Source organism: Anopheles marshallii, chromosome 3 (genome assembly GCF_943734725.1).
Source record: "Anopheles marshallii chromosome 3, idAnoMarsDA_429_01, whole genome shotgun sequence".
In the NCBI taxonomy this organism is placed as follows: Eukaryota; Metazoa; Arthropoda; class Insecta; order Diptera; family Culicidae; genus Anopheles; species Anopheles marshallii.
This window is the reverse complement of record NC_071327.1, coordinates 13,766,502-13,793,903: the sequence shown is the minus strand read 5'-3', so window position 1 is coordinate 13,793,903 and position 27,402 is coordinate 13,766,502. Positions and strand designations below refer to the sequence as shown.

Below are 27,402 nucleotides of genomic sequence, written 5' to 3'. Positions count from 1 at the left end.
TTTCGGTTGTGTCAGTGTGTGCGTTGGTATGCGCAACATCATGCGCAATCGCCGCGCTGCTACAGTTAGGGCGAGCTTTATGCGCCTGCGGGCGATCGGTCCGGTGCGCTGGAAAGGGATGCAGCGATTAAAGCACCGTCGCGACGGCCGGTGTGTGTTTTTTTTTTATTTCTCGATCGAATGCTGCCGTTACGGGAAGGTCACGGGCAGATCGCGACGATCACCGGTGGCCAGTATTTGTGCAAACGTCGCCGAAGCGGGTCGTACCACGGACTCGCTGCATTTCCGAAAACGGATGGTGCCTGTTTGCTAGAACCGCGCGACTTCCACTGTTTCATCGGGTTCGTCGCTTATCACGGCAAGTCTTTCGTATCGACGAATGAAACGTTTCCTTTGCCGGTGTGTGCGTGTTTTTTTTTTGGTGTACTTTTTCGGCAATCAAACCGAATGCAGACTGATGAGGTGTTGTGCGGATGACAGGGAGGCTACTGTGCTATAGCACCCGGTAAACGATGGTGACTGACTCAGATTTCAAGTGCTTTATTGAGCCGTCGGTGTGCGCTAGCGATCGATCGTAATGGAAGTAACGTTAGTTGGTCGAACGATCGACACAAAACGGCAATGAAACGGCAATCGTACCTGTAGTTAGTAGTTATTTTCGCTTGAAGAGTCTATGGTAGTGATCGAAGATCATCCGCTGCGTGTTTTGTAACTATCGTGTTGGGGAGTCCAGTTGGGTGTTTGTAGTGATTTCTACTGTAACAGTGATTTCGTTAGCAAGTGAGTGTAAGCAGTGTGGGGTTTTTAATCGACTGTTAAAGGACATTTATTGTTCATAAAAGAAAAAAAAGGGGAAACTAAACGAACATGGAAACGTGTGTGCTAATACCGCAGGAATTTGCGCTGGCCGTGACTGGTGTGGGTGCACGGAATTCCCGGGACCAGACGGCAACGGTCTGGTCCAACACGGCTATCCCGCAAGGCACGCTGTGCTATCCTTTCCAAGGCACCGTGCGCATCGACAATTTGGACGTTTATTCCACCATCGAGGAGGACGATGTAAGTAACAGTTCCGTTTTGGGGCCATGGTTATTTAAAAAGTTGAAATTCAAAACACTGCTGCGCACCTGCGAAAGGTCCAGCAGTGCTGTCCGTTAAAGACCGTTGGAAGTTCCTAGTGTCCGTTGGGTTGGCTTTGTTTCACGTTGTGAAGGAACCCCTATTGCTGGAAGGAACTCCCTGCCCATCGCTTAAGCGATCGATACACTTGCTGAGCAACGTGTGAGCCGAAGGAAAGTCAACGGGGTGTGAAAGAAAACGCAACCTCCCATGACCGTGAGAAAACGGAACGTCTTAAAGAAAAGCACCAACCACCACCACCACGAAAACCGACAACAAAATATAGGGAGGGTAGAATTGCAAAGGAACGAAATTGATCGGACTTTCTTGAAGGCGCACCCACCGTAGGGTGTTCTGCATGACCGTTAGTGACATTAAGAATTTGGCCGAGAAGTCATAATTTACTGCGCCTTCTTCCTATCCGGAAGAGGGTTAGTCGCAAGTGTATTTGATCGGTGGTTGGGGGGGAAAGGGGGGGGGGGGGGGGCAGATGAGATCCCTTTGAATATTCAACAAGTGCTTGCCCGCATCTTATCGCGATGTTCCCACGATACGGTGAGGGGAATGTTCTGGTAGTTTCAACAAGCAATTAAGGTACAACCCTCACCTGTTTGTAGCTTCGTTTATGCGGTGGAAAAGGGTAGCAAACCTGCAGTAGTACGGTAATGATGCGCTCTTATCATGGTTTTCTAATCGGTTTATTAGAAAAAGATGATAAAATCACCTAACGGAGCGTGTGATATATGACTGTGATGAGTACTTTTCAATCGTCGGATTTGTTGTTCAGTGTGCCTGGATGTGTGACTACCCATCGTGAATAAGAAACGTACAATCAAACCGTAGAAGGGTGTGTACATATCCAGTTCTTCAATTAATCAGCGAACCGTTCGATGGTTCATTTACACGGCGTTGTATCATTTCTCTGCTGACAGATCACGTACCAACGTGTCTGCCGGGGTTTGCTAAAAGCTGCTATTCCAATTAAGGAATGCATGGGAAACTCCCAGACCATTAAGGGTGTGGAAAAAATGGATTCACAAATCAATTAAAGATGCACTAGCGTGCGTTATGCATGGTTAGTACTCACACCGAGACAACGAACGTTGCAGCAGCACTTTTAATTTCACTGTCACTTCTTATGTATGCGGGCACAATTGGAAAAGTCACATAATAAATAGAAGGGAAAAACGTGTATTGCCGCGATGAAGGAAATCTGTGAACTATTGCAGTAAAGGGTAAACCACTTCTTTTCGCTTTCCGTACAACATCAACTTGGGCGTTCCTTTTTAACAGTAAATGAATAGCCGAGAAATGGGTATGTAACTGTGAGGAGAATTATGGTGCAGTACGATTGAATAATAGAGAAACATTCCATACAATGTTGAAGTAGAAATTAATTGCCGCATTAATTATTCGACGAGCAAGGTGCCCGTAGACAAGTTCATGGGCTCGTGCTGGTCTCGGGCTAGGGCGGCAAGCCCTCTTTATCGCTAACGGGTGCCAATAACCTCTGTGTGAATCGGTAGCACGATCCACGACTTGCACAATTTCCATAATCAAAGCACAGCATGATAAGCGGCCGATGAACCAGCGCTTGTTAGTGGCGTTGGTTGCTGTTATTTCGGGTGCATTACTTTCACTGATGCATCGAATTGCACATGCACCGAAGGGAGGCTGTCGAAGGGATGACGATTTTGCATAATTTATTTCTGAAGCGGCGAAGGGGTGAACTACCCCGGGCAGGGGTTGTAAAACACACCGGAGCGTCACATAATGAAGCGTAATTAAGTCAGATTGCGTCGTCGAGTGTCTGTGAATGACCTAAGCCGGTGGCAACAGTGGCATTAGCGAAACGACGGGAAATTGTCTCACAAACTTGAACTTGAAACCCATCGGTCCGACTTTGTGACACGAGGCGCACCATAAAACGGAACGATGCGAAGCGGCATTGAACGGCATGAAATGGGTTCCGGGCCAGTTCGAGATAGATGGCGCCGATAATGACGATTTGGGACAGAAGTGCAGTGGAAGAGCGAGCGAAAACGAAAACAAAAAGGTTCCGCCCGGTGATCGATCGGAAAAAGAGGCCAAACGAATCCCAACCCAACCGTAACAAAAGCGAAGGTAGGATCAGGACGCCTGGACGTAAAAAAGGATCGTTAAGAACGGTGTTTTGCAGGTGCAGGTGCAGCATCGGATTTGATAGCGCTCCTATTTCCTGCGAACGATCGCTAATTGATGACCTTTCGATGCGCTTTGGAAACGCTTCGGGTCGTTGCATCAACTCGAAGTCGATCGATGCCCGAGTTTGAGTTTTGGGATGGAAGGCGTGTGAAAGATTTCGGCTGCAGGGACAAGAATGTGAGTGCCGCATTTATGGCTTACCGGTTTGGGTCGTAAATTCGTCGGCAGCCAAGAAAGAAATGATCGCTTCGATGGATTGACTCGACACTCGGTCGAGCGAATTAAGCGGAAAGCCTTGCGATTTGATCGCGCGTTTGGTCGTACGAATTCCCACAGTCGAGTTCGGGTCGGTGGACAGGGTCGCTTTTCGTTGTGACAACCTAATCAATGACAACTCGACACCTGGACAACGTGCTCGATATGCCTACACCTTGCTCTTGAGACACCGCGGCACGGCGTTGAAGGCGTACGGGCGAACAATCCACTTCCCAGTGCGTCGTTCTACTAAAACCCTGAGTCCGAGTGTCGCCAACTCCGACCAAGAAGGAGTTCCGAGTTATACATCGAGCTACTTGGTCGAATATGCATGCATTAAAGTACGTGTTGAGACGCGTGGACACCTCTCCATAAAGGGGCTCGAGCGAACTGCAGACAGTCGCAATGATAATAAATATCTTCTCCGCTTTGGCGAGCTGAAGTCGCCTTGAAAAGTATCGCCAGTTCTTGTGATGTGATCGTGGGATAGAGCTTAGGACTCGATCGCCCAAGACGAAGTCCGCATCAAGCCGCCTGTCCAGGCCGCAATGTGTGAATGTATTAATCAAACCACACCACAATGGCGTATGGCTATTTAGAAAGTCCTACCGATCGACCGAAAACAAAGACCACCGAGCCTTGGTTGATTGATTTTTAATTATTTCGCCCAGATCGAGCCGTTTGGACTTTCTTTGCCTCACAGCTACTGGTCGGAGGTTGATAGACGGTTTGGAAGACACCTGATGCTGCTTCATCGATCATCGGAAAAACTGACATCGCATGACATCGATCGACTCTGGATCGGGCGAAAGTCTTAACCTCACTTTCTGGATTATGTTTCCGTAATCGAATCCTTTTCCTTTCCCGCTGGATCGATGGAATGAAGGAATATCCCTCATGGATGTCTTGCATCATGGTCGCTGTTATTGATACTGGTCGTTTGTTCTTGTGGGTCGTGGTCAGGTGCCGTACCGATACCCTTTCCTTGAGAAGGTCGCACGGTGGATGGTCCATAAATTCTGTACTTAAGATCAGTGTCCTGAGAACCCGAACCAGCTCCTCGGGCAGTGCATTGAGCGTGAGAACGTCGATGCGTCGATCCTCGGACGTCTGTCAGCTGTCGTCCGTGGCAAAGAACGTACGATCGAAGGGAAATGGTGGAAAATCAAGGGCAAACACAGAAGTCAGTGCCAGTTGCATGTCAAAGTGTCCACTTCGCAATCATAATCGTTCTCATCCGGTTTGCAGATGCAGCACACGTAACGTCCGAGCGCACCGCAAAGAGCCGCCGACCTGCGACTCTGTTTGATCTGGTCCCTCCATTCTCATTCACTCGATCATCTGACAGTTATGGTTATTGAATTGGCAACCCATCGCGAATTGTAAGCCGACCCCGCCGCACGCACACAAATACACTCGGGATCTTTATGATAATTGTGCAAATAAAGATTGGACTTTAGCGTCCGCTAGCTTGGCTGGCCGGGGTTGGGTTCTCCGATGTTCGGCCCGCGATGCAAATGAGTCGCGTGAATCACGGCGAACGACTGGGCGGATTGAGTTGTTGCGGAACAGCGGGACTTTCTCCGCATGCATTCCGCTGCATGCGACAATGCACCAGAAGCAAACACGTTTCGAGTTTTGTAATTAAACAATTACTTAATTATGCATAATGCGCGGAGATACTGCTCCCAGTTGGGGCAATAGACGGGACCCGTCAGCGAAAACCAGAAACCATAGAGCCAAGCCGTTCGTTCGGGGCAACGATATCGTTCATCTCTCCAAGCGTCGTTCAGTAGCTTCTGAGCATCGGTTTAGTTGTTCGCGTTGTGTTTGGGTCGTGGATCTTCGGCTCGGCTACCGTTCGAACAACTCAATCGCTAATAAAGACATCAGCGCACTGATCGAAGCGTTGGTCCCAAACTTTGGTTCGACGGCGCTCTTACAACGGTTTAATTGAGTTTCGTCTCTCACACCTTCCCATCGTTGGTCGTCTCGCGATGCAGAAGCCGAGCCTCGCTGGCTTGAGGACCGACTGGAAGCCGTGACATTAGGATCCAAATTCAGTTGTTCTTGTAGCGAGCTCCTCACCCGGTGATCCCGAGATAAAACGGCCGACCGTTCATTTGCATAAAAGACTCAGTGGGCTTCTTCGTGGTCCGAGTACATCACGACCAGCCAGACAGCCGCTCTTAATCCTTCTGAAAGCCTTTCCTCGTACCTGGAAGCTGATCCCTGCGGGTCGAGACATCGAGTCTCGAGAGGCACCTCCGGAATCTGGTTGTGTAGAGTAAATTAATTGAAACGGAGGATTCCATGCTCGCGAGGAAGCGTATGGGATTGTTGTTATGTTTGGAGCGTTGAATTGGCGGTTGCGATCGTCGCGACGAGATTTACGAGGGTCACAGAAGCTTAAGCTCCCGGCCATGAGGTGCGCTCGCATGTGAGGAAGCTCTAAATTAGTGTCATTTGTCGGGTTGGGAGCTCGTTGTTCTTCCGCGTCGTAGCCACCAGCAGTTGGGTGATCGTTTTAGAGCCAATAAATATTAATTTGGAAGATAAATTGATCACGACTTTGGCCGGTGGTCGATGGAGGGCCGCCACAACAAAACCGAAAGCTCATTCCGTCTAATCAGACCCATGCCGACCGGACTGACCTGACCAACCACTGGCCGGAAGAGCTAACTGGCAAGAATATCCGATAATGTTCTCGGTTGCGTTCATTACCGAAAATGAGTCAGGGCTTTTGTGGTGGAGTTATGCTTCTTTTGTTCTGGATCAAATCGGTAATTCCCATGTTGGAGCTCATCTTTCCGAAGAGTGTCCGGCGTTCGTTCCTTTGTGCGTTTGTTCACGTGAACGGGACGCGTGCCAAGGAGCTCGTTCTAAGCAAATAATGAAAGAAGCTCTAACTCGAGATGTGGTTAGCATCAGGGGAAGGAAATTGGAAAATCGTGATCATGTTGCAATTGTGAAGCGGCCCCAAGACAGACTTTGTTTCGGTGGCTCATTCCATCTCGCTCGCTTATTCTCATTCGATTATCGGAGGGAGTCGTCTAATATGGGAATGTTTGTTGAAATTAGACGAAGTTGGGACTATTGTACAACATTCTCTAACCAAGCACTTGACGGTAAGCTTCGGAATGAAGAATCGCCCACAAAATGAGCGTTTGAAACAAGAGTAGAAGATATTTGTACATTCGCTGCAGAACAAATGGCTCAATTCGGATGATGAACGTCGTTGCGCTTGTTGAGCGAGCCCCTGATACAGTAGTACGTCTTGGATCGTATTTCAGCTAGATGCTAGAGTCTGATTGCGATCCCAGCGTGGGTCCAGTGTGAAGCATTTGACCGACGTGTTGAGGTTGTTTGGGAAGATGAAATCCACCCGTGGAATGGCGTCTCCCATGGCTCCGGAACAAATTGAAGTTTATGTGCGTTAAAATCTATCTCCTGCTGACCTCGAGACACTCCGAAACCCTGCCTGAAATAAACGGTAAGAAGAAACCACGACATAAACGAACGTCCCGTGCGCTGGCGAACGAGATCGACGAGCGATGCCGTGCTTTATTGGAGTCATTTTTATGGCAATCCGTTATTTTACTGCCGAAAGTCGATGGACCGAATATGTCTATCTCCGGCTCGTATCTTCCCTTGCGCGCTGATCCACCTGAAGTATCTCATTTAATGATGATCGTTCGCCCAGGATGCTATCGATCTTTATGGTTATTCTGGATAATCGGAAGGATCTGAGATGGGAGGATCAGCCGGCATGGGAGTAGTTAGTTTCGGAAATTAATAGGAGCCCGGTTCGGCCGTTTCCTATTCCACCGAAAATCTGATAATAAACGAATAAATCAATAAACCATCGTTTCGTACGAGCCAACGGCCGCAGAACGCAGGAAGCGAAACTAGTTTCTAGCGTAGAAGAACTCTTTCCCACATCATCGCGGGTACGGACAGTCTTCATGAGTTGAGCAGCTTCCAACGCAACACGCGCGCTGCAAAGCATCGGACAGTCTCATATTCATAAATCAAATGCGATAATTGTGCATAAATTGTCAAACACACAATTTGTTTTGCACTACCAGCTCGGGCTCGGTGTCTCGGATCGGGAATTGGGCGAGGCATCGCGATCGGTGCTGTTGGGTTGTTGTCTGAGCTAGAATAAATCACCCACGGCTTGGAATGCAGACGAGTGGGAGCTATGGACTGATAAATCAGAGGACAGTCAGCAGTGACAATTCTTCCACTCAACAGCAGCACAATTCGCGATCGTTGAGAAATGGCCCTAGGACATCTCTTCAATTGTGTTTTATGTGTTGTGAAGTGTTGCAAGTTGTCTTTTGAGATGACAGAATGTGATGAGCACTAATGGATTGCCTCGGTAACGATCTGTTATGTGGAGAAGATCAGTTTGAATTGTAGCTGTTGTGAGAAAGGAGTAGAATGTCTTGCATATTTTCCCAAGGGCGAGATATTTTGGGATCTTTAAAATCTATTTCATTTGGAAACCTTTCGTAAAAGATCGCTATTTGGTACGAATATCCATTCTTCGAATATCTGACTGCTCGAATACATCTTTTTGCAGCCCAATGTCGCATGCATCAAAGACTTGTATAACCTCGCCCTCTTATACCTTGCCAAGAACGAAGGGATCAGTAATCATCTCCAACATTTTCGTTCCAACGATGGCATTTATTCAAGGTCTCGTAGGGACACAGTTCGATCCAACCGAAAAAGAGCTGCGAGAAAGGGCCATCGTCTGATGGAATTCATCTGCCCGTTGGAAGGGTTTGTTGACTTCCCAGGAATCGGTAATGTCTTTCGATGCCCCGAAACGCTACTTCCCATGCGAAACCCCGTGTACGGTCAGCTACAGCGAAATTGCAAATTATGATCATCAATTTGGTATCATTTTGCGATCTTTTCCTTCCTGTCCCCGAGTGGCGATCACGGTCTGGATACGACTGGGTCCGCGATCCGACGCAGCCTCCGCGACAACAAGTAGCGCGAAGCGGAAATTTATTTTATCTCCTCATATATATTCATAAACATCTCCGCAATCTTTGGCCGGGCAGTAATGGCGATTGGAACGATCGATCGACGGACGAGCACCGGGGCCACGACTCCCTGGCAGGTGGCCATCGAAATATATTATCCAACATTTGTAATTTCGATCTGTATCGATCGGATCATGAATGGTGCGGGCCTTTCTCGTTCATTCCGATGTCCACTTAGATATGTATCGCCTAGGGGCGTACGGAGGCGATGGGACGGCTCTTCGACAGGGTTCGACGGATGTTTACACTCGTTAAGCGTCGTCCTCTTCGTCGTCCAGGCGCTGGTGCGTGCTTGGGGAAGATTGGGGCTTGGGGCGGGGAATCGTAAAGTGACAATAGTTTAACGCTTCGGAACAAGGAAGGGCAATTCGGTCTAGCCACCCTCTGTGCTGAATGGTCGGTTTACGTGTCGGTGGTTACATGGTTGAGTAATTTTTCATAAATCACCAGGAGGGGAACGTTACCCGGGGCGTTTGAAGCGGATAGTTCACCAGAGTGGAACGAGGCGTATCCGAAGGTAGGGGAGCGAACAAATAGGGGGCGTTAAAGAGTCATTCATTACGACATTACGAGCTGTCATTGACGATGCATGTCGTCAACGTGTCAAGGGGTAAATCACACGTGCTCAGTGAAAGCGGACGATTTAGCACGGGAAATAGCTATTTGCCGTCGTGTTGTCTCCTCCCAGCTTGTTAGTACAGCACAATAACCGCTCGTTTGCACTCCCTCCGTTACAGATTCGACACCGGTTCGGACTGTACGACGAGATCACCAGTGTCAATGGACGAACGGTACGACACTGCAACTGGATCCGGTTCCTGCGAGTGTCGGAAACGTACGGCCCACAGGTGAACGTGGTCTGCGCCAAGGTGAAAGGTGAGCCGATCTACGAGATCGTGAAGGCGATCCCGTCGCATCAGGAGCTGGTCGTCTACTATCTGCCCGAGGGCCCCGAGGAGCTGTTCTTCATCCGGATGCGTAGCCAGCTGTATCGCCAGACGATGGACTCGATTCTCGAAGGTAAGCAGCGCCCTCTGTGCGGCGTCCGAATACCATTTAAGGCGAGTCGCCGTAGAAACAAAAGCCCTCGTCCGAGATCATCTCGAGACTATCTGCGATAGCATTCATTTCTCCCAGCACACGCACACACGCTCGCTTCGTACTGGGGGAGAACGATTTCGCGTAATAAATAAAATAGTGATTTTATCAATAATAGCCGGCTCTCGTTTGTGTAATCGGGATCGCGGGTTTCGGAGGTCGTGAGTTGTGGCTCCGGCACGGTCCCAAGTGCGGTCGCTCCCCGAAAGAGAGCTTAAATTAATACACACAAATGAGTGTTGCGTTTCTTAACAAGAAAATAATTGAAATAATTCGGTAGATTACCCTTCGAGATTATTGGGTCGCGGGACGTTGGCATTCCCGTACCGGTGCTCAGGTCCGGGAGAATTTCGCAGTCTGATGGCCATTTCCTTTGTGCAGTTGCAGCTGCATTTGTTGCACCTTTCCCGCTCTGTTTCGAGTCCCGAGTCCGTTAACTCAAAGGCATTTATAATGATCTCCTTTCTGGAGTTGGGGAGTCGTTCCTCCCGGGAGTGTCAGCCGTGGCAAGGGACTCGCAAGAATCGGGAGTAATTAAGCCCGAAACTGATTTCCATAACACTTTGGCATCGCACGGACTCGGGTGGGAATTAATTTGCTGTCACCGGGTTTACGGCCGGGAAGCTTACCGGTTGCAGCCGAGTGTTTGTGTGCGAAATGATAAAACTCCCGACTGCACAATTAATGAAGCGGTGTGAAATGAATGCGCTAGATTAGCGCTAATGATCGTCGATTAATAAACGAGGCGTTAAGTGTAGCAGCTTGAGGACCCGAGGACCCGAGGGCTCGAGATCCACAGTGTTTGTGTGTCGTGAACAAATACGCATGTTGCGATCAGCGTTGTGCGATCACTTATCGGACGTTTGTTTTTCCTTCCCAACGCCAATCCACTGCAGACTCGCCGCTGGACCTTTCGACGTCGCTCCTGTCGCGGGTGATGCTACCGATCTCACCGTCATCGGGCGCCGAGGACGAACACAAGTCGGTGTCGGGCGACGACTCATCGATCTCGATCTCGTCCGGTGCGAGCACCGGTGGGGATCGGTGTGACGGCGCGCTGGATCTCGAGCTGGCGGCGATCTCCACCGGACCCGGGTCCCGCGCCTCGCCCAAGGCGCGTCCTACGGCCCGTTCCGAGCGGGCCATGTTACCGTGCGAGGTGTGCGGCAAGGCGTTCGATCGTCCTAGTCTGCTGAAGCGTCACATGCGCACGCACACCGGCGAAAAGCCGCACGTGTGCGGTGTGTGCGGCAAGGGCTTCAGCACGTCCAGCTCGCTCAACACACACGTCCGGATACATTCGGGCGAAAAGCCCCACCAGTGTCAGGTGTGCGGCAAACGGTTCACCGCCAGCTCCAACCTCTACTACCACCGGATGACGCACATCAAGGTAAGGAATTCGATCGATCACCAAATCGGGAACCCACGGGGCGTGCAGCGTTCGCTGGAATTCAAATGTTCGGGCTGGATTTCTCGGGCACTACCGGTGTGCTCCAAATCTAGCCCGCTCGATCTTGGTTCCATCAATCAAAGTCAGGTTTAATGTTGTCACTGTCTTGGTCCGTCGAGCAGTAAATTGAGCTGTCCTACGTTCGAACCGGTGATGAACTCAACGAACGTCTGGAAAGCGCAGCGTGGGCGGTGGACCAAGATAGTGGTGATTTATTTCATGCGCTGTCCCGAAGACGGCATGACATTTAGCTTCTTAATTCCGTTTGATCTCCATCCGCTAGAGCTCGTTACTTATCGTTTCACGTTGTTGCGTTTTCTTCTCCTCATTTCCCGTGCGCCGTATCTGCAGGACAAACCACACAAATGCAGCCTCTGCTCCAAGTCCTTCCCCACGCCGGGTGATCTCAAGTCGCACATGTACGTCCACAACGGTTCCTGGCCGTTCAAGTGTCACATCTGCTCGCGGGGCTTTTCCAAGCAGACGAACCTGAAGAACCATCTATTCCTGCACACAGGTAAGCGATCCATTCCGTGATGTTTGCTTCCCATTCCCATATCCTGTCGTCCATCCTGAGCGGTGGCCACTGATAACATACTGACGAAGGGTAGGGATCACCTGTTCCAGATCGTTAGGGGGTTCTTGTTGCAACCTGTTGCATCACGCAAGGTTTACGTCAAATATCCACTTAAGAGTAACATTTGGTACCCGTCGGTCGGGCTAACGTCCTGCTTCAATTCTATCCTGCGGCTATCACGCATCTTCCGATCTTACCGCAGGTTGATGCCATTTTGTTTTTGTGGCGATCGGAAGAGATAAACCATTTGAAATATCGATGAACTTGATGTTCGAGCGGGCTCCGAAGAATGTGGGCTCTTCTTGACTTTCTTTTTTTAATATCTTCGGGTCATTTTCGGGTACGTTCCTTGCACTGGGATGGGAATGATAGGAGCAGATACAAAAAAAGGACCTCTGCGATACAAAAAAACATACTTTTAACGACCACAACAACTGATCGTTGGTGGCTTTGGCGAGCAGAGAAAGTAGATAATTCAAAGCGATCATGACTTAGTGAAATGGGATCTTTAGAGATGCTTCTTTTTTCTCCTGCGTGGAACCAACTAGGCAGCACTTACAGCGAGCAGCTTGAGATCTATTCATGCAACATCTCAATCAATTGCTCGGGATAAATGGGAAGGCAGCTGATGGAAGTTTGAAAATCATCTCGATTAATAAATGCCAGGGTTATACCTGCGTTTTTTTTTGGTCTGTACGCCACTGTTTCCTCATCGCACCTGTACTAGCGATACATTTTTCCTAACATCTTTCTTATTCTCTTTACCAGGTTGGGGAAGATTGTTTTTTTTTCGGTAACATTTCGTTCATTCATTGCCGGAAGAAAATTCACGCTTAATTAAAACGCTAGGCTTTCATGGTTTTTTTCCCTATCCAGGCGCGGTCTGGGTGGCATAGAACACGGTAGATGAAGATGTTCTGCACTGTGCGGGTATGCTGGTGGTGATGTATGCATGTAAAGCGGGAAGCGAAAACTAAGAAGGGTTTTTTTTAGATCTCCAGGCGCACTGCGCACGATCAATTGATGATGCGGCAGAAAGATGCCGGAGACGATCAAAAAGATTAAACTGCGGTAGCTGCTACCAGGTGGAATACACCACGGAGGAGAGATTGCGTCAACGTGGGAGAGGGTCACCGACAGTGTGTTGGCTACTTGTTGAGGGGAAGGGAATCATGTGGGATGTGGGTAGGGTTGGTTGGTGATGATGTGTTAAAGGCGTGATTGATGCAGCGCTTCGACATTCTCACCGTGGAGTGGTCCAATAAGGTGGTGTAATTCGAAGCGGGCTAATGAGATTTTGTGCTCATAGATTGAATAAGGTTTGTATTCACTTGTTCGAAAGGAAAAACCCTTATACAAATTGCCTATAAATTTCACATAACTCGCTAAGAATTTCACATTATACACTATCCTGGTCACGGCACCATATGCATTTAATTGTATTTTAAACACATAAATGTTGAAGCCTATTATTAAGTTTGAGGGTTTATATTTAGGTTTTTGCATTTGCTTTGTGCCAACACAAAATCGACATTTCATGGAATTAAATCTGAGCGGTACACTTGTGAAGGTCGTGTCACATTTGTCTCTCTGTCGCACACAGTACACATCCAGCTGTCTAAGATTGAGTGCAAGATGCATCGGCAAGCGTAAAGAAGGTCAATCATTGCGCTAGCAATTCGTCATTGTGCAAAAGCGTCCGATGAATAGCGGCGAATTGTCAACGATCGTGTTCTAGCGCTTGTAAACATGGGCGCACTATTCTTGTCTTTGCACCACCGGGCTCACGCTGATGTTGTTGTTGCCTCGCATCAGTGGATCCTCTCCGTACCGACGCGAAACGGACGCGCCGTTTTATTAATGCGGTCATTGCTATGCGCCGCACCGTAGGGATGTTGTCGCGCGAAGGATAATTTATGATTACTGCTGCATTATGATGTCGTTATTGTTGCGCCTTATCGTACCTGGTAGGCACTGCGGGACCGCGTGTCTTTTATGGTGTACTCGTCGTTTTCGCTCGCTTCGCGACCAAAGGCAAACCGGCGGAAGGCTGTGGGACGGTCAGCAATTGTACTAATATCTGGGCCATTGTATCAGTTTTCTTTGAATTGGACAGGGATTCCTTTCCTTTAGCTGCCACTCATCACTCAAGCTTTCGTTTCGTTTGTTATTAAGGTGTTCTTTCTTCTGCGCTCTGCTCCCGTACAGGTGATAAACCGCACGTGTGTGAAATCTGCAACAAATCGTTCGCGCTTGCCTGCAACCTGAAGGCCCACATGAAGACACACGAAGACACCGGTTCGAGCCACGAAGGTGAATCCAACCGGAGCACCCACAGCCACAGCGAGGGCGAAGAGTCGAATTCGTCGCCATCCTCGCTGCAGGGCAGCGCCGTCAGTGCGGGCGCGTTCGAGAAAGCCGATGCGGACCGTTTGGCGAACTTCTCCAAGCACCTGCTGTTCTCCAGCTACACCAAACAGATGCTGTCCGGGGTGGGCTGATAAGGGCGCGGGGTCTGTTGCCGGGACGTACCGTCCATCCCATCTGGGCTGGTCTGCAGGGCGCTCACGGATGGTTCCGCCCTTCGGGCCGCTTGGCGCAGCGTACGCACGTAAGCACACAAGGTCGCACTGACTCCCGCACCCATCCCTTACTAGATTAGCACGGACTCTGACTCAGCTAATATATTAAACACACACAGAAACAGATACAGACAAAAAAAAGCCTGCAAGGATTGGCAAGTAGCAGGAAGGATAGAAAGGTGAAAATTGGTAACCAATTTCCTTGCACCCGTAGTGTTCTCCGAAGATGCCAAACTCGGGAGGGAAGCTTTTTATTGCTATTTTATATTTCGAGTTCCACGGGGTCCGCTGGCCAAAGACATAACGCTTACTATGAAGCACTTTTCCTACCTCTTGGTTCTCTGTTTGTTTTTTTTCCGTTGACACTTAACGCACCTACCTTGCTAGACGAGGCCAATGCGTGGCAAAGGGCAGCGCGTGTAATGTAGAGAAAAGGAGAGTGACCATTACGGCGCACGTGCCACCGCAAAGGATAGTGTAAATACGTCACTTATCTTCTTGAGTTTTATCGAGACAGAATCGAATTGTACATACTATCATGGTCGTACATTGTACAGTGAGAAAATAAAATAACTTTATTGGAAAATTTATAAACCATTGTGTGAGTAAAGAACTCTGTTTTAGAGCAAAATCAAATTGAAAGAAATTTTACTCCAGTGCGCCAAAGAACGAGTTGTTGAAAGTAAGTACATTTGTGCAACTGAAAGAAAATAATCTAAACAGCCTTATTGGAAAGAAAATTAGAAGTTAATTGGATTTATTCTACTATTTATCGTCCTTTACAGACATTCTGTTTGTGGTGACGTCTGTCTTAATAGGACAAGACCGGTCCAAAATCCCATCCGGACTAATCCCCGCAGAACTGTCTATCTAGCTGTGGGTAAAGAAAGTCAAAGAAACCCAGAAATGCAGTACCTCTGGAGGTTGTTATGCCACAAAAAAGAAGAAGAAGAAGTACGGTGTGTCATTTAATGAAAAAAAACCCTTCCACTTAACTCTGAACTGCATTAACTAAGCTTAGATCCAGTTGCTCCATATATTTGAATGTTTATCATTTCTCTATTTGTGACACGCATTTTGCCTCTCAGAAGGAAACGTTCAGCCTTCATAGTATCATATCAAGTGGAATACAACGCCCACCGCACGTCAATGCAGCATGTTTATCGGAGACGGTCCATTTCGCACCACCAGACGGCGGACGATCAGGATTGGTCAAGTGCTGAAATGAGTTATTGCTTTGGCGCTAATAAATCTATCAAGCACCAGTGCTGCCAAACGTAATGCGTAGTTTTCCCGCACTTTGCTGAGGGGGAAAAAAAGAATACGCAACACAAGTACTTGGGCGCCATGGAGGAAGTACTGCTAGACGATTAGTACGGATTTCGTTGAAGGTGGAACGCCGTTTTTGCATAAATCATCATTGCAGACCGAAGCCTGCTAGACGCTTATTATCGTCCTCGAATTGTGGTTAGGATTTTCCCTACCGGACAGTGCAGGAAAGTCCGTAGCTCAAAAGTCGCACCAAAAAGGGGGGGGCTCAAGAACTTCCCGAGAAGGGGTGGAAAAAGTGGTAGTCGCTTAGGCAGCGACCTTTCCCAACGGTTGGTTGGTGTGCGCTGGTGGTAACATTTCACGCGGCCAATTGCGCGGGTTGACAAATTATTTCGTGTCAATTGCGTGTCGCCGTCCGTGCGTGGTGTGGTGAATTACAACTTGTTTGCTTTCGGTTGTTTGTTTCGCTTTTTTCCGTAACCCTTACACTGCACGCTGAGGGCGTGATGGTGAATTCTAATTACGGGCTGTACGGTTACCCCGTCCCCGAGTATGTCGGCCGGGTGACTTAGTAGCAAGAGCAACAAGTACGGTAATTTATGGAAGGATTATGCTAATGTTACACACGGAATGGGGGGCCTTGCAGTGACAAAGGAGGTGTAAATATTAGTTTAATTTGTGTGATTAAATTGTAATAAAAACGGTTTGCTAGAGCGACAAAGATGATCGTTTGTTTACCAATGGATTAGGACGTAATGAAAGACTTAAATGCCGTTTAAACGAGGAAACGATTGCATCGTTTGGCCGTTGTGAAAGATCAATTTTTTATTTGATTTTAAACTTTTATAATCATACTTTCATGTTAAATAATTCTTCTTTCAATTATAAATTACGGATTTCAGCTAAAAAAACGCCAAAAACGCAGCAAAACAAATCTACTAATATTCAGTAATTGTCGTTTGATTGTTGCTCGAAACAAGACACGAACCTTTGGCCTCAGATTTCAACATGCTGTTGTATGTTTCGTGTTTCGAAGAAAACAGTCACCCTCCCGTACCAACTTAGAGCACCACACGCCACATGCGACATTTTGGGAATTATTTTGTGGCTAAACATGATCCGCCTGTCGAACGAAACATTGCATCGTAACATAGAAAACCGTTTGAACGACACACGACCAACAAAAACCTGATTTGATATTGATACCAATGGGTTGGTTATTTTTTGTTTGTTGCTGTACTGGATCTCTTTGGTTAGTTCATCCATCGATCCTTTCACGTAGCGCCGCTCCAACCGTCGCTGGGGTAAAGGTTCGCGTTAACGTTTCACTTCGATGCGTCCGTTTGCTTGGTTCCCCCAAAAAGCCAATTCATGTCCACACCGGGCCCGTAATTGACATATTTTCGTTTGATCGAATTTCTGATGTATCGATACGATCGACGATCGATCGTGTACGGCTTATCGCGCTGTATGAAACGTTACCATCTTGATTCGACTGGGTTGTGTGAGTGTTTTTTTTTTTACTTCGAATATCGATCATCGTTGAGTACGACCTTCGGTGTCCTTCAGAAACTACGTGTTGACTGTTTCGAAGGTTTTGTTTTGTCGGAAAACATGATGGTTTGCATAGAATTAGTAGAAGTTTGTATGGGAATGGATGTATTTTGGATGTCTCTAATTTAAATATGACAATGTGGTATATCTCGCTGATGGACTTGGTTTCTGTGCGAGGTACGAAACGGGCACGGGTGATTGATAGGGCCGATCATCTTTCAGCGGTCCTTTGGTTCCGAACCCGTTTGTCACCTTCATTCCTGCGTGATCCGTGCTCGAGGGCATGGAAATCTTACAACCGCACCGACTAATTGCTTTCAACTGACGAATGCGAACGATACGGCATTGCCTTCGCCCTACCGAAAGGGGACGCTAGGGTTCGGGAGATGCTGCGGAACCGAGCTGGAATGGAGAAGAGCTGAGGAGTCGGTTGTCCCCGACGAAGCCAAAAACCGACAGGGGATCGAATTGTGGGAATTGGTACACGTGAATTGGCAGCACTGTACAGACGTGTACCTCACGAGAGCTGGAAGCGATCCGTTTTTGGGGTTTACCGAGGCCCGGGTATCAGTTTTGCTTATCGAAGCTTATCGATCATTCCGACCCGGGCTTACAATCGGCGCGGAAACCAGTGCCAGTGGATGTCCAACGATGATGACGAGTGGTATTTGTGAAGTGGTTTCGGGTTCGGGTCAGGTCACTTACCGTGCTAACAAGCCCCACGGGGCCAGGACGCAAACGAGCGGGCCGCAGAATCGCAAACCATATACATTTCATCGCACGGTTGCGGCACTGGCTGATATGCGCTCCACGCTCACGGTGAATGACAACAATTTCGGTACTGTGGTGATCCGTGGTCAACCACGAACGGCGATGAATTGGATTGGATAGGTGAATGAGTTGCGTTCTCAGCGCATTGCCGTTTGCCGATCGAATGCGACCGTCATCTTTGCTTTTTGGGTAAGATGTGATGCAAAAAAAAAAGTGATTTGACGTCGAATCCGTACAAACGACGCGAAAGTTAACGCCTAATGGACGAGGTGACAGGCGGGATTAGTGACTTTCGGCAAGCGTTGCGATTTATTGACGCTCAATGGGTGACTCACGATGGACAAAGATGGATGACTTGAAGTAAACTTCAAGTAAGGATTTGAAAAGATCACTCAAAATGCAGCACAATTATGTTGAGAATTCATGTATGGATAATAATTTCCGGTCCAACACCGGTCTCATAAGCGATCGAGATGAACTCACTATCAGACTGTAATGAAATAATCAATTATTGATACTCGTCCCGGTCGTGACAGCTCGACTACTGCACCGAAAGACAGAGCACCGTAATGAAGCATAATAAAAGGATGCTTCATTATAGAGAATCCGTCCCCTCTCCTTTGGCTGCATAATGGTTGAGGTCGCTGTACAATGTAGGGCCATGCCATTCGTTTGACGACGACCGGATCCGATACCACCACCGTTGATGCACCAATTAGAATTGTATTGTTTGCGATTTGAATAAAAGTGAAGCCGTTGCGGCTTCACAACGGAACAGGTCGCGCCCGTTCCCCTCGCGCCTTCAACTCCACCGTCCAATGGTAGATAAAACGAAATCACCGATAATCATGCAGAAATAAATGAGCGAAAATCAGGTGAGGTCCACCGAGATCAAGACGTCTTCGGATCTTTCCCGCATGTGTGCGCACTTCTGCGGCGTTCTGTCACCTGCCTCACCGGTGCTCGCTGCTATTTCCGCCACGGGTTCGTTCCGCCTTGTCCGGCCCGTTGACAAGTTGTCAGGCTCACGATTCATATAAAAAGTCAATCATTATAATTGAGGAAAAATTTTACATTCATTATACATGGCGGCGGTGGCCGATGGCTGGGGCGATAGGGTGGTTGCGACGGTGGGGTGGTTGAAACAGAGAGACGGGGAAAAACGGAAAGCTTTTCCCTGCTGTTCCGTGCACCATTAGCAGAAACGTTTCCTTGGATGATTGGCCGTGGATGCGCATGGTGGGAGTGATAAAAAGCACCGATGTGTATACAATCTTGCACCTTCAAACACGTACTCGAATGGTTGAATATATAAATGGAGTAAAAAAATACAGGGTTTTAAAGTTAGCGATCGAAATTTGTGAGAATATTTTTTTTATTGACAATAAAGTATTAAAAGTTATATTTTATATAAAATACCATCTCGAATGTATAAAGAACAAAACGTATCTCAAAACACATTCGAAACAAGCTTTATTAAGGCTATCGCTTTACTTACTCATACGAGCAGTTTCCTTGATGCTGACTCAGCATACATCGGTAAAAACTGAGTTTTTTGTCCAGATAATGGCTTCAAAACGATATCCAATTGTTTATTCCAGCGACGGTGCCTCTTCAGATAAAGACTTTTCCTTAATTTATGGTTCGTTATTCATTTATTATTTTTGTAGTAAACAAGTATTATTTTAATCACTCATATCAACACGTCAAACTAACGATTTTTATCCTTAAATCAATTAATTCACTCATGCATAGAAAAATTATCCTAAATTTACCTACAAATACAAGATATTCCACGCGCGATTTAAGAGTAAATTATTCAGTTTCAGCTCCAATTTTTCAAGTGTGATGCCGGAAATTTATGAAAACACCTGGAAAACCCTGTAAGATCGGTAAAAAACCACACTAAAGGGTGTGGTTGCGATCAATCTCATCCTCGTCGATGTACACTGCGAGCATTATCTGATTTATGATTTTTTGTGGTCTCGTGCGATCTTCCCGAAGGTGTTGTTCGTCTCGTGCATCAAACGGGAACTACGATTAGACGACCGTTTCGCGATGCACACAATCAGACGGCTCGTCCGGGGTTTTTTTTGTGTGTGTACCATTGCATTATTTGCCCTGGTACGATTCGCCACGGTAGCGCGGCGCATTTGGCTGCATTGATCGTGGGCTCCATTTACTTAATTTAATAATGAACACCGGATGCTTTCAGCTCGATTTTCAACGGTCGAGTCGTTGCCAGTGCGCCAGTTTGTTGCAATTTTGTCGCACTGCTTTGAAGATCGAGCCCGCGACACGGCGAGCGTAATGAGACAATTATGGCCCGGGAAGCGAAGATATGCTTTACCGGGTGGGGAGAGAAAAGGGGTTCTTTCTTTTTTTTGCAGAAGAAACATTTCTTCAATGCGGTGGTGCTTAATCTTCCACCAACAAGCTATCATCAAGTGCATCCGTGGGTCGCCCGTAGACTTAATCCTTTGGGCAGATGAAGATGCATCGCAAATGAGCTACCAATGGCGTCGGTTCCGGGGGTTGTGCCGTTGTGGAGCATTTTTTTGTTGCCCGCAGTGCCATTAAATGGTGGAATAAATATAAATTTCAATAATTCAAACGACACGATTGAATGGTGCTTCAATCGCGGCCAGGCTCGCGGGTCCTTGCCGCGACGCGTAATGGCTTAATTTGCAACCATAATTAATTGCTTCATTAGCGCGAAACTGGCGTCAGTTAAAATCGATCAGTGTTGTCGATGGTGGCGTTGATGATGATGGTTTTGGTCGTTTTTTTTGTTCCGTTTGTTTCGGTGTAGTTCTGTATGCTTAACTCCTTGGTCAATTTAGATACAATGGTGGGTCGCTAATATATTGTCCACAATGAAATGGGATGAAACGTTGATGGAAAAGGCTCTGAAGAGCTTGCGTGGCAATATCAAGATATAATGAAAGACGTAAATTCACGAGCTCGTTACATTGAAACACACGTATAAAAATATTTTATCGTATCGAACTTTTTGGGGGGAGAAATTTAAATATTGGCGGTAGGAGCACCACTTTTTTTGTGGGTCGGGAAAAAAAGGAGTTGTTAGAAGAAATTGAACAGAAATGCTTAATCCATCATTTGTCTTGTGCTTCATTTATCTTCCTTCCGCAGCCGCCCTGCGCGAGAAAACAAATAAACGAAAGCTGTGAGAGCTCACAAAACGCTACACACCACCGGCCAGCGAAGGGACCGGGGAGTACGATGAAGTTTCTGTCGCCGGCGGCACACTTGACTCTTGCGATGATACTCCAACTATTCCAAACACCCAAAACGGGGTGGTTTCGTCTAGGGGGCAGGAATGGCGCGCGGGAGACGAGTGATCGACAAAACGATCAAGTGCATGAGTAAACATAAATTTCACGGCAACCCATAGCGTCGCCGCGCCGGGAGTAGTTTGCACCGGGAGCACCGGCACGGAAGCGGGATCGGAGTGAGATTGCGCGTGAACAATTCCCACCAGCAGGCTCCGTTGTACGTGCCGCGTACGTTTTTGTTTTGCAGGCGGGCTCCTTCCGCGGGAGTCGTGAAGATGTGGAATGGTTTTTTTTCTCCAGTGTGTGTGTCCGCACCGAAGCCACGAACCCACGTAGGACCCACGGTGACGCTACGGCGTTCACTCCTGAGCGATGATAAATTAAAAATCTAAACAATACAGGTGATTGTAATGTTTGATTAAATGAGGCACGCCGTAACGTGGTGCGATGGTTGCTGTCTCGGGTCGAGCAGTCAAGTCCGGGAGTTCGAAACGGGCCGCGACGAGGAAACTAATTTCATTTGACGCACGGCGGCGGCAGAATTCGATCCTGTAGCATGTCCGATCTAGGTGCTCTTGAGAAACGAAATGCTTTCGAAAGAAATGATAATCGAGAGGTTCGGTTCGGTTTAGGGGTTTGAGAGGGTCAGGAGGGTCAATTTTTAATATTCCTTAGCCTTCAGAACTCTGCCTCCAAATCAACCACAGGTTGGAGAGTGATTCTGTGGAAAGTTGTTCGGAGGGCACAATTAAACTGTTGAATGTCTCTATTTGTATTGTGTGCGCACGAGAAGATGCCACCGAAGACGTTCCGGCAGGAATCGATCGATATTACCCGCACAGTTCGGGGATTTCGGGCTTTCTGCCCAACGATGACTCTGCCGGCACATGTTGGGCAGTAGAATAGACCTTTAATTGCGCCACAGTGATGAAAGCCGATCGCTTACAAAGCAAACGAAACATTCCTTTTGCTTGGCATGGAAACACAAAGTTTGAAAGGTGAAATAGCAGAAATAGTTGCAAGAATCCACACACGTGTTGTGTGTCCCAGGGTTGTCCTGTGACACCCAAGGAAAACAACGAATGATTAATACCCGATCGTCACACAGCTCGCGAGCATCATGCAAAAAACATCGCCACCGGTGGTTCGCGGTGTTCGCGTTCTGGTATTGCACTGGCACATTGTTGTTTTATTTTCTCACGCATGCTTCACTGTCTTTGCATGCCGGCTGCATCAAGGGAGGGGGTTGGTAGCACTGCTGTGCACTCCCGTGGGTACCGTTGAACCCGCTGCACAATATCATTCAACTGTAGCATGCGCGACAACCAATCCAAACTCAATAAAAGTTCAATTTAACACCTCGGTGGCGGTCGTACAGCCGAAGCCATGGCAAAAATACCGTACGTTGCGGGCGCAAAGGGCGCACAGAGCACGGGTCAACGGTAGGTTACCATGCTGGTTTGTGGCCTTCCCTTTTCTGGTCGGTGGCGAAGTTCGTACCGTAACGGTGCAGTTGTAACGAAATGACAATTTATATTTATTGTACGTATGATTTAAGTTAACCACCCGTTTTATCTTGTTGCACACGCGCTCACCTCGGTGAGCTCGTCAGTAAGCATTGACCCAGCTGACCGCACTTATATTGGGGGCTCTGGTCATGCTCTGAACTGGTGCGGATTGTGCATTTTGCACAAGCCGTGCACTCACAAGTGTCACTCGGAAGGGAAGGTTAAGTGAAGCAAGGTAGGGAAGGAGGATAAAGGAGTGGTTGCGAGGTAATGGGGGAAAACAGTAGTCATCCTCTTGGGTGAACGTGCTTGGGAGACGTTAATCCAAATCGACACTAAAGTAATAAATAATAGCGGGAACCAGCAGAACCGATCAGCGCTCATGTTTTAAGTGGCTTAGTATGAATTGTGAGACGAAAATGTATATCATGTAGTGTTGTGCATTGTCAATCTTTCGAGAAGAGTCATTTAAGAGACAAGAGTCATTTATACATATTTTACGTGATGAGTTATTCAAATCAGAAGTCGACTCTTAAAGGATTATTGAAGAAACAGAAATTTATTAATTCTCAAAGACTCATATAATGGTGGTGCTTTTTTTCCTAATCTTCTGCAAAAAAGTTATTTTTATGGTTCTCAAGTGAAGAGTTCATGTTAAAGGTTTAAAAAAGTTTAAGGTGCTTTATGCTATTTTTGGAAAACTATAATAAGTTTAAAAAAATGATATTGAATATTTCGTTGAAGATTATATTTAAAAAACAATAGGACATAAATACTTAGGATTTTTTTTCGTTTTGAACAGCCTGACTGCATCGAATTGAGGGTTAATGAATCTCTGAGGAATAAGGAATTTCAGAAATATTGAACCACATGAATCTGAATCAGATTCATCATACGCTAATAGCATGCAAATAAACAGGCTAAGTAAGATTAATAGACTAACAAAATAGGAATAGTTTGAAATATGCTGAACTTAATCAACTTTCAATCAAAAAGACTTTAAGTCTTTGAGCATATTCTAAAAATGAAATTAATTTTTAGGGAAATTTTACTGAAAGCCTTCTTTATTTGGGTAACACTGTAACATTTCTCGAAGAATCCATTAATTATTCTTCAAAGGTTTGGATTTTAAACTCAAATATGCTGTTCCAGCATCTTCCTATTGCATAGTTTACTTATCGAACAGTTAAATAAAAGGTAATGTTAGTTTGGAATTAGCTCAGGGAAAGCATTGCATTCCATCGATACAATAAGTACTCCCGATGTAAAACACTGCTCAGCGCTCGTGCGCCCTTACCACAGTATGCCCTTAACGGGCAAGCAACACGGTATGGATTCCTGTTGTACGATAAGCACCCAGCAAAACGCGCCCGGGAGGAAAGTGCACCAACCATCCGCCAACAAACTTTCAAACGATCACAATCGGTGCCAACTAGTAGGAAACTTCTAGCGCTACTGCTCCGGGAGCACCGAAACAATAAAATTTAAATTAGCACCCAAATACGGCATAATTGAGTATTTGTTACAGCCCGCTGCTCAAAACCTGGTGGCTAAACTCGAACACACGCGAGTAGCTTCCTTCAGGACGGCGGGGGGAAAACCCGCGGGGTTAATATTTATGTTTAATGTTAAAATCAAAACATGCCCCGATGCGATATGATCGTAGATTGTTCGCTGCAAGGGAAATCCGTTGCCGATGGAAAGCACCCGGCAGCTATGAAGGGAGGCTGAGCGTATGAATGAAAAATAGCCCGAAAAGGAGTTTTGGTTCGTGGCTGGTGGTGCACTCTCGGTATGGCGCACTTTCTTAGTGCACCTTCGGGTCGGTTTTGTGTGTTTACCCTAGTCGCTCTGTGAAGGTGTACTGCTCTTGAATTGGCTTCCGGAAACGCGCGTAAGCTAGGAGTTGTTTAGGGAATTTCCTAAGCGCGTGTGTTGATTTACGGGAAGGCACCCGTTTCGGTACGCTCGGTTGGCCCTGTTCGTCGTACGGGTTGACCTAATCTGTGTATGGAACCTTCGCCACCTTCACTGTGGCCGGCTAGCCGGTGTGTCGTTATGAATATGGAAAACAGGGAAGTTTTGCCGCCGTGCCCGCGCTGTGCCGATATGCAGATTTGGGCAAAACAATTGTTTTGTAAGTTATAGTCAATTGGTTTTGGGCCCGCCGGTGGCCAGGTTTGCAACGGGTCCACGACAGGTCCAAACAAGGGAAGTTCCATCGGTTCGAAATGGCAGTGGAACAGTCGCGGACCCGTTTGTTTCAGCCGCGACGAGTGCGATACGATCGGTCTAGGTGGTGTAGGAGTTTCGCAAAGCGACCAGACGCGGGTATGATTTGAATAAAAGAGCGAAACTATCCACTGTCAATGCCGCTGCGCCATTATTGATTGTTACGCCGGATCGGGAGTAAAGTGTTGTTCATTACACGCTAATGTGTTGAAAGCGAGGCAGAGACTGGATTAAGCAATTCTAGTGGAAATTCAAAATAAATGTATGTTGGATGTAATTAAATTTATCCTTCTTAAATATATCTACCAAAATATTGCAAACAATAAATCCAACCAATTGCGCAAATTCTTTTCTTGATATTACGCCAAGATATTCACTGCAACAATGTAGCGTTTTTCCATCGTCGGTTGCTCGCATTTGGCACGCTACCCTCCCTTAGTGCACCATGTGCGATGGAAGCGAGGACGCAAAAGAACACAACGCTCGATAAAGCGACGAACGCCTTCCATTTGTTTGACCGCGCCAGCACCTTGACCAGAAGATAAGGCCCTTGTGTGTGTATGTGTTTCTGACGCACAGCTGACCATCCCGCAACCGGGCACGGTTTGATCGGGAGAGAAATTTCTCTTCTATTAACTGATGATTAATGATTTGTTTGTTGCGTTTGTTTGCAATCAATGCTTTTATTGTTTGATCGAAGCGTGCGAGAGGTTTGGTTCGTGGGATGGGGATGGGGATCCAATCGAATGCAAACAATTTCGTGGGAGCCGGCGTGGCTGATGAGCCGACGATGATTGTGCGCCCACCTCTCATGACGTTTGGGGCGTTTATTGGTAGCGTTCGGGTGAGGTTCGTCGCTTATGCACTTGCAGAAAAATGTTTTTCTTGTCTTATATGATCGATTAATAAAGAGCATTTTGTTGGGTTAGCTTTTATTTCTACTTCTTGAAGTTGTGCATCATTTTTCGTTATAAAAGCTAGCTTTTTGGGACGGTAAGTCGCGCTAAACGGCTGTATTGTTAGCTTACCTCATAGAGTTCTACGGTTGGGGTGAAGTTTCTATAAACAATATTAGGTATCATTCTAGTACGAGCTAAGCCTATAAGAACCAATAACTAATGGACAACAATCAACGACGACAGATGGGGGAAAAAACGGACCATAAACGACTCATCAAGAAGCTGTGGCGCAGCTGCCGTTGAGCCGAAGGGAGCCGGTGCTTGGTGTCATTATTATTCATTAACTGTCATCAAACTGAAACAGTCATCGCCACTGGGACGCTGAAATGCTGCCGGGTGGTTTGGGCCGGGTGGAAGATAGTGTTTTTTCGGTTGTTTTATTTGTTTGTCTACGCGCTAGCTGCGGGATTAGTTTGGCGCTTTACCCGCATAGATCATCTATCTAAAGCAAATGCACAGGCGACGAACCGGCGGACGCACCGGGCACTAAAACGTCTGCGTCTCCCTTCCGTTTCCCGGTCTCCTCCCAACAACGTAACAGGTCATCGGAGTCGTGTCAGATTGGAGTCGCTAGTCGCCAGCCGGGGGGCGCTCGTAAAATTGATTTGATTTGATTCCTATTGGCTTCTTCTTGTGAAACCGATCGAACGGTGTGTGTACAGGATTTCCAAAATCGAAATCCCTAAACAGCGCATGACAGCAACCGGTACGGTGAAGCAAAATCAATAAAGGCTCTCCGAAAAGGCTTCAACCTCATCGCACCGTGGCACGATTGTACGATCGACAGGGGCGAGAAGATTCGAATCGGACGATAGCGAATGGCATCGAATCGCTTCGGGACAGGTAAGCACCGGCTGTCTAACCGTACGTATTGAGAAGCGTATCAAGATCACCGACCGGCTAAGAAGTCGTCTGCCTTAAAAGCATTTTTATTAGAGTTCGAAAATTGTGTTTCGGGGTGCGATGGAATATGACAGGTACGCGTAGATGTTTGTAGCGAGTGGGCATGCAGGTGGAATGCCGGGTGAGTTTCGAAAGGGGTGGGGGAAAAGCATAAAGTAGACACGAATAGGCAAACGATCGATTGAGCTCTGGGGGTACTTATGAAGTTTCCGAACCGCCTGCGTGTTGCTGGCGATAAGCATCTGGGAAATTCGTTGTAAGCTCATCGGATTTATGATAATGTATCCATTTTCGGGCGTCCCCTTTTGCCGGGCCTCACGGGCAGGAATGCCGTCAAAGGCGATAATTGGTGCTTCCATTTGACACCGGCATCGATTCGGGTGAGTTTCAAGTGATCTTTCTTGGCGTGCTTGGATGTAAAAGGATCAACCCAGATACGTTCGCATTGCAACGGTCGCATGTACATCGGTAACAATACTTTTGTAAGGTTAGGTTTGGGTGAATCTGGTTGAGATTCATGAATATATATGAATCTTTTAGCTACACAAATGAATCTGAATGAATAAATCTTAATGATCATTC

At 47.1% G+C, this 27,402-nt stretch overlaps 1 protein-coding gene across 1 annotated transcript; it reads left to right on the top strand.

Moving 5' to 3' along the window:
* Positions 1 to 867: 867 nt before the first annotated feature.
* Positions 868 to 14,244, top strand: LOC128711508 (zinc finger protein 177-like). The gene is made up of 5 exons (XM_053806388.1): positions 868 to 1,059; positions 9,356 to 9,638; positions 10,613 to 11,106; positions 11,518 to 11,683; positions 13,952 to 14,244. Exons 1-5 carry the CDS (start codon positions 868 to 870, stop codon positions 14,242 to 14,244), a joined length of 1,428 nt encoding a protein of 475 aa, XP_053662363.1.
* The last annotated feature ends 13,158 nt before the right edge of the window (positions 14,245 to 27,402 follow it).